The sequence below is a fragment of the Elephantulus edwardii genome, unplaced genomic scaffold, assembly GCF_000299155.1.
Source record: "Elephantulus edwardii isolate Elephantulus edwardi_28Jun2011 unplaced genomic scaffold, EleEdw1.0 scaffold00080, whole genome shotgun sequence".
Classification (NCBI taxonomy): Eukaryota; Metazoa; Chordata; class Mammalia; order Macroscelidea; family Macroscelididae; genus Elephantulus; species Elephantulus edwardii.
In genome coordinates, this window is record NW_006399830.1 from 3,746,112 (window position 1) to 3,754,188 (window position 8,077).

General features: G+C 60.1%; 1 protein-coding gene across 1 annotated transcript in view; it reads right to left on the minus strand.

Moving 5' to 3' along the window:
• RADIL (Ras association and DIL domains) overlaps positions 1-7,680 on the minus strand; it is a 29,826-nt gene extending 22,146 nt beyond the window's left edge. The window contains exon 1 of the mRNA XM_006889748.1: positions 7,146-7,680. Coding sequence (XP_006889810.1) covers positions 7,146-7,680 — 535 coding nt within the window. The remainder of the gene's footprint in view (positions 1-7,145) is intronic.
• Positions 7,681-8,077: the final 397 nt, after the last annotated feature.

The window sequence follows — 8,077 nt, forward strand, 5'->3', positions numbered from 1 at the left end:
ACCGCCTCAAGCGCGTCGCCGCCTTCCCCTCGGCCCCAACATGGCGCCCCGGGCCGCCGCCGCCGCGTTCGAGAACAAGCGCGCGGAACGCGCCTGCGCGCCCCCACTGCGCCGGCGCACCGGCCGCCCGCGCGCGAGGGCTCACGGGAGTTGTAGTTCGCAGGCTCCCCCGCGAGGCGCCCGCCGCTCCTCCTGCCCGAGAGGCCCCGAGCGCTGGGCAACCTGCAGCCCTAATCAGGCAGTCGTCCTGCTTCTTGTGGTGGCGATTCTGTCCGTCACGCCTCTCTCTGCCTGCCCTTTCCTTAGGGGTAGAATGTGGAACATTCCTCTACTTCTTTTTTTTTTTGCATCAATTCACTCTTTCATCCAACAGGTTGGTTTTTTTTTTTTAATAAATGAATTTTTTTTTATTGGGAAAAACATATTGGGGGTACAAGGAGGTGAGGGTTGGGGGCAGAAGGATGACGATGGGCCAGGATGCAGTTGCAGAGCTGCACAGTTTGGTCGGTGGGGGGAGCAGGTGAAGGAAATGATGAGGGTCCAGTGGGGAACATTACTCTACTTTTAACAGCTTTCCCCAGCTTGGAACTGCAAGGAGGATACTGCATTATACAGTCTATTACCAACCCAAAGGTCAGTTATTCGAATGCACCTGGTACTCAATGGGAGAAGGATGGTAAGTTCTCCCACCCCCAAAAAAATATATTTACAACCCCACAAATCTGGCTGGGGGGAGGGGGGGTGCAGGAGTCAATTCCAGTGGGTGTGGGTTGGGTTTTCCTCCAACATGCTGAGATATATACGTAGTATTTCTTTCCTCACCGTTTCTCCTAACATCGCAGACCTGCTTCCTGTTTAAGACCCTCTTCAGATGGCTGTACCCGAAGGCATGTCCTCTGGAAGTCCCTTCATAGCTGAGCCTATTGGGGCAGTGAAGAATCTCTTCGGTTTTTCCTTTTGCCCTGTCCTTGGATCCAGTTGGAACCGGCTCAGTGGCGACTAACCCCACAGGCTTTGGCTGGCCCTTGCTTTGTCTCCCAGCATGGAAGGCACCATGACTGTTCTGCTGCTTTCTGGTGGGCTTGAGCAGGTCGGAGACAGTCAGGACGGCACAGGGTAGGGCAGGATTAGGATCCGTTGTCCACAGTCACATGAGTCCTTGCTGACTCGGCAGCCCTTAACAACAGTGCTCCAATTAAGGAGTGGGGGTGGGGTCATAGAGAATTTGGCTGCTAACTGAAAGGTAACGCTGGTGGTTTGACTCCACTAGCCACTGCACGCCAGAGATGAGGCCTTCTGAGGCCGTGCACCTTGTGGCCTTGGGAACCCATATTCTGCAGGGTCACCGTCAGCCGGACCACTGACTGCGCTGTCAGTGAGGGTTGGAATGTAGGTTCCAGGTGAAACGTCTTCAGCCAGGCTGTTGCTCATTTGCCATTATTGGATTTCATGGACGCTTTAAGAACGTCAGGCCAAGCTTGAAAGTCAAGTACACTCTACTGAAAAGCACCCATATTACATCACCCTCCTCACGACGCTGGCTTCCAAGTGCCTCGGAAGAGAACCTGGGCATGCAGGTGTGGCCACACCCAGTCAGGCTGATGGCCACAAGAGGGCACCTAGTCACCTGGCCCCCACTGCCGCAGGCTAGGTGCTGCCCACAAACCTAGCTTCGAGATACCAGGGCGGCCCCCAGAGCAGCTGTCAGTGCGGAACGTCAAACATTGAGAGAGCAGAGGTCAGCGTGTGCCACACACCCCACAGGGTGCAGGACAGCCCCACGGCAGACGCCCCAGTTCAGAACATCCGTAGTGCCAAGCTGAGAAACCCCGTGCAGAGAAACGTCCCACGGCAAGAAAAGGGAGGAAAGAAGGGCAGAGGCCTCGCCCAGCCTTGTGCTGATGACACGCTCGCGCCCCCGGGGAGAACGAGCAAGGTTCTGGATCTCTCACTCGCTCCGAGTCTCTCTCTTGTTCTGTCTCCCCCTTCTCATTTTTCCCAGCTCACTGACAGGAACCACATGGCCTGGCCTCGCCCACCTCCCACGCTCATGGCTGCCTTTATCGCAGTGACGGGCCCCTCTCTGCCGGGCACGGGTCCTCAGCCCCAGCCCCTGACCAGGCCTCTTCCTCCAACTGTGATGCCCCAGGAATGGGGGTGGGACCAAGGCCAGGGAACTGCAGTGTTTCGGAAAAACAGCTGCCTGGGCGCGCCGCACTGGACACACAGCAGCGTCCTGGAGAGCAGAGGCGGGGCCCTCCGAGTCCTACCGGGAAACATCTGGCCACTTGTGCTGGCCACAGTCCACAGGGAAAGCCGGCCACAGGAGAGGCCCCACTATGTGCTATGAGCATGGGGACTCTCTCCAGATCTGAAACCAGTACAACCCATCAGGCCGTGGGCCCAGGAGCTGTGCTGGAGACGACCACTGCTCAAGAGTTAGGTGGCCTGGGTCCCAGGAAATCCCCAGCCGTACCCAGTGCCACTGAGCGGCTTGACTGCCGGTGGCCCAGGGGCAGAGGGTCCTGGGGCAGAGCAGGCCAGGGGCAGAGCGGCCCAGGGGGAGAGCAGCCCAGCAGTCTCAGTGCCGCCTCACTCTCCCTGAAGGCAGACTGCCCCTTTCTCCCTCACAGTCCAATGCTTAGTCCACTGTGCAACCAGAAAGGGCTGGAGGTGTTACAACAAAGTACAACGTAACAAAAGGACAGAGTGTGTGTGTCCCTGGTGTGGGATGGTGGCAGGGAGATTTTAAGAAGAGGGGAGAGAATCCTGCAGAACGTTCAACATGCTGATTGGCAGAGTCCCTGGGTAGCACAAGGGGTTAAGTGCTCGACTACAAGCTGAAAGGTGGCCGGTTTGAGATAAGCCTGAGGCACCTCGGAAGACAGCCTCGGTGGTCTGCATCCAGGTCACAGCCTGGGACTCAGCAGAGCACACTGCTCTGAGCACACTGGCTGGTGGATGGCTCACCTCGGTGGTTTGGCCGTGACTGACGCCCAGCAAGTCCCTGCTTCTCAGTCGGCCCTCCAGCTGGTCTCCGTGACCGGGGCCCCCGCTCTGTCAGGCGCCCACAAGTGCACCTGGCAGCCTGACAACACTAAAGCACTGGAGGGCTTGGGAAAGCGTGGAGACAGAACGACCTCTCGATGAGCCAGGGAAATGACTTTTCAAGTTAAATTCTTTGCATACACTAAATTTTCATGAGTCCTGTCACCAAGACGTGCTGTGTGACCCCGAGATTTCCATCTGCTCTGGGGCGCGCCTCACCATGGAGCCTCCACCCCGGCCCTTCTCTGGCTCACGTTCCAGAGACGGCAGGAGCGCTCAGGGGCACCTGCCACGGGGCGAGGGCACTGGCTGCTGAGGGACGAAGCTGAGGCCCGTGTGATGTAACCGTGACAGCCTTGGGGACCCTCGGGGGCCGGCTGCTCTGTGCACAGGGCTGCTCTGAGTCGGACTTCGCCTCATGGCTGTGGGCTGAGTTTCTGTTTGGACCCCTGTCTGCTGAGGTGATCGTCACATGACAGAAGTGGGAATTCCACAGTGAGTGGCGTCCCGAGGCCATGCCTTGACCCACTGCACCTGGAGCTGAGGTGCAGGGAGCGGCTTCCATCAGCACCCACAGTTGCCGACCAAGAGGAGAACACCACAGCCCAGGCCATGAGCGCCATGTGAGGAATCCTGGGAAGGACGGCTTCCCTCAAGGACAGTCGTGACTTCAGGGCCTTCCTGTCCCTCCAGTGCCCTCGGCCTGGGCTGACGGCCCAGGAGCAGTGGTTCCACATGTCCACCAGAGGTGGGGCAGGGTAGGGGACACTGCAGGCCTCAGTGAGTGACACTGGGGCTCTCTCAGCTGTGAGGAGACCAAGGGAAACCTTCCCAGTGAGGGGTAAAAAGGCACGTGGGAAAGGGTCACCCCAGATTCAGAGTGTGTGTGTGAGAGAGCAGAAGAGGGTAATGAGTGAGACCGAGTGGAATGTGTGTGTGTGACAAGGATCTGTAGGTGTGTAAATGTGTGTGTACCTGTGTGGATGTCTGCGAGTACAGCTGTGTTGTGTTGCCGTGTGACTGTGGATGTGTACGTGACGATGTGTGTCTGGGTCTTAGGAATCTGGATGGGAGTGCGTGTGAATGAGTGTACACTTTGGGGTTCACAGGAAGCCTGTCGCCCAAAGGTTCTGGATTCCAAATGAGGAGTGGCCTCCCTCTGCGGGCTGGGTCTCAGTTCTGCATTGTCTGAGAAGCTGGGGAGTAAGGTTCCAGAATCTTCCTCAGCTAGCCCCACCCACAGAGAAGTCCGGGTCACACATTCTGTCACCAGTGCTGGCACAGGCCTGTCTCAATGCAGAGTCCCAGGCACGCTGCTCTGAGCGGACGGCTGCCTGCCTACCCTCGGGCCCTGACCACCTCCCTGAGCCTGTGAGCGCTGCCTCTATCACTGGAGGTCACCGTGTGGCCCCTGGAGACCGGGCCCTGACCACACCCTTGGAGAAGGCCAGCAGGGCAGCCTGCTCCCTGGGGCCCGAGCCTGTGCTGGACAGTGACGCTGGGCAGTAACACAAGCCGCCCCTGGCCGGGGAAGTGTGTCAGCAGACAGGTCGGGTTGGGGGTAGACTCTTCCCTATGAAAGAGCTCAGCAGGCCACAGCGAGGGAGCGCGCCTCACGCCTCAGCTCACCGGCCGGAACCCTTCCGGCCACATCCAGCACCCCACTGGCCTCCGCAGCAGCCACGGCAGAGGCCAGCGCCCATGTGCCGGGCCCGTGCTGCCAGGCAGTGGGACAGGAGACGGGGCTTTGTGCTCAGGCCGTGGGCTGCACAGATGACCCTGCAGGGTCCTCAGCTGAGCCCCGGGGCATCTGCCGTCCCGTGCTGAGAAAGCGAGCAGGACAGCGCCTGGTCACAGCACCTCACCTCCACGCACAAGTGGCTCCACCCCCTGCCCAGCACCTGCGACCCCTCTGAGGTCTGACGGATCCCTGGCGGCCCGATGGGGGACGACGTGGCTGCTGACCACAAGGCTGCCGTTCCTGCAGCTCAGGAGGGAGCAGGGCCCAGCGATCCTGCACGTAGAGCCGCTGTGAGTTACAGGCAGCTCAAGAGCACACAACACCTGCTCTGCAGGAGGAAGGTGCTGCCGGGCGCACCCCGAAACTGGGGCTGAGGCAGGGCTGTGCTACATGATCTGCCAGGGTCAAGTGGACAGCACCCAGCACTCGCTCGCCAGCACTGGGCTTTCTGAGGTCTTGGAGAAGGAGTCAAAGTCCTTGGAGAACAACTCGGCAGGGACTGTGGGGGGCGGGCGGGTCCACGAGGGCACGCGGTGCAGGGGCCTGAGGACACTTCTCAAATAGTAACCGCTCAGGAACAAATGGGGTCTGCTTCAGGTCAACACACACGCCAGAGACTCCACACGCCAGCCATGTTTACCGGCAAAAGAGCCGACTGCCACGTGCTCAGATGCTGGATGCAGGATGCAGACCACGGCGCACCAAAGCTGGGCCTCCATGCTGCCCCCTGCAGGTGTGCTCAGCAAACGCTGCAGAACCACCAGGTGGGACCTGGAGATGTCCCCTCGCTCAGGGGCCACCCCAGGCCTTCCATCTGTGACAAGCACAGGCCCTGAGCAGTGCAGGAAAGGGCGGCCTGTTGTCCCAGGAGCAGCCAGGCTCCCAACAGACAGCAGAGACTCCCTGAGCTCTTCCTGGGTGTGCACTGGACACACACTCACACACACGCACACCCCATTTCATCCTTACCGGGCCATGGAAGGAGGCATTACCATGGCCAGAAAATGGAGAGAGAAAACAGAGCCTCAGAGAAAACGGACACGGTCTGCGCACTGTCACACAGGGCCTGTACTGCACGCCTGCTGCCCGCTGTCCCTGGGGCTGCACCGCAGCACCACAAGGCGGCCACTCTACCCCCGCTGGGCATGGGACTGGAGGAAAAGGCCCACACAGCCCCTCGGAGGGGCACACAGGCAAGGCCGGAGGCTGCAGGAACCCCGAGACGAGCAGCCCAGGGCATGGTACACCTGCACGCCTCCACACCTGCACGCCTCCACACCTGCACGCCTCCACACCTGTACGCCTCCACGCCTCTACACCTAGACACCTGCACACCTCCACGCCTCTACACCTAGACACCTGCACACCTCCACCCCTGAACACCTCCACACCTGCATACTACCACACCTGCACACCTCCATGCCTCAACACCTGTATGCCTCCACGCCTGAACACCTCCACACCTGCACACCTGCATACCACTCGCTCAGTCTTGCACATTTTCTTGTGCAGCCATCACACCTTCCAGAAAACTGGGCAGAGTCGAGTAGGTGCTTGGGGGGGGGTTGTCTCTGGCCTTATTCAGTGCCAGGAAGGAGCTCTGGCTTTAGTGCAGAAAGGAGACCTGGTGGCTCAGCGGTTACGCTCTCGGCCCCCCAACATGGCCCGTCCGGAGCTCCAGAAGAGGAAGGTGTGGCGGTCTGCTCTGGGAGGCTCACAGGAGCAAACCCTGCGGGAAGTTCTCAGTCCAACGGGGTCACTGGGAGTCGAAATTAACTCCGCCACAATGAGGCTGGTTGTGAGTCTGAGTTAGTGCAGGAAAGGCTCAAAGCTTTTCTGTGATTTAAAAGCTGCACGTGCTGCAAGTGGCGGCGCCAGTGATGACGCTGCCTCAAGGTGCTTAGTTCAACTGTTTCAAAGCGAGGGCCAATGTACGTACAACTGGAAGCCAAAGGAGCTCGATGGCACTGTGGTTCGGGCAGTCTGAACCCACAGCCACTCCATGGACTGAGCCTGTGGCTGTCCACGAGCACATCTACTCTCTCCTACAGGGTCCTGAGTCAGAACGTCTCGGTGCCAGGGGGTGAGTTTGGCTTTTAAATGCCAAGTCCAAGTCCTTGACATTTTTGACTCAGAGACTGACTGCAGTGGCCACCAGAAACACCTGCAGGCCCCTCAGAGCAGACTGGACGGCAAGCACATTCTTCCAGTTCCACAAAGGCAAAGGTGGAAACAGCACGAGACGCTCAACGCAGGCTCAGACCCCTGCCTCTCACACATGTGCCCCACATGCACCTGCCATGCGACGCCCCTGCCCCCCGAGTCTTCTGTGCCCAAGCCCTCCCCGTGTCCTCACCTGCCGTGGTGGTGTCCACATCCCTGGAGGCCAGCTCTTCCACATCTGACCTCTTCCTCAGCTCAAACCTCCGTGAGAGGCCTTCCTGGGGCTTCCAGAACTCCTGGATCAGGAGGGGCTTCTCGTTGTCCCCGAACACGCGGAAGCACTCGGCCTGCCACCGCTGCCCCGTGCTGCTGGCCCGTCCCACCACGTCGCACAGCACGTACTGGCCGGCGCACTCGGGGCTCAGGGCGTAGCGCTCCAGGGCCTCCTTCACGAGCTCGAGGGCACTGGACGAGCCCGTGGCCAAGACGCTCTTATAGTGGGTGCCCGAGCAGACGCTGTCCCCAAACACCTTCAGGACACCCGGGGCAGAGAGCTGAGTGGACAGCTCGGCAGGGTCGTCCCTGGCGCCCGGGCTGCCCAGGGTGGGCTCCAGGTCTCGGGACTTGTAGCTCAGGGTCCGAGACAGCATGCTGGACAGCAACTGGCTGTGCCGCTTCAGCTTGCTCTTGGCGGGAGGAGACATGCTGAAATGAGTCCCATAGAACATGGTGGGGAGGGCGTCATGGGCGAGGCCGAGAATCCGAGTCCTGGAAGGAAGAGGGGGCAGGTGAGCACACAGCACTCAGACAGCACCCGGGGGTCACTGCACCGCTGCCCCCCACGGCCCCCAGGCTGAATCACAACCACACAGCCCAGTGGGAGGAGGTTGCCAGAGGAGAAATGCCCTTTGAGGAAATCCAGTGTCAGCAAGTGCCCAGGGTGCCTTTCAGGGAGGCGCTGGCACCAGGTCCAAATGCAGCAGACACCCAGATTCCACAAGCTCCTTCCTCAGTGAGAGCCCTGTCCAGCGTGGGGACAGGAAGGCAGTCTGGCCAGCGTGGGGTCAGGGAGGTGGCCTGCCCGACGTGGGGTCAGGGAGGTGGCCTGCCCGACGTGGGGTCAGG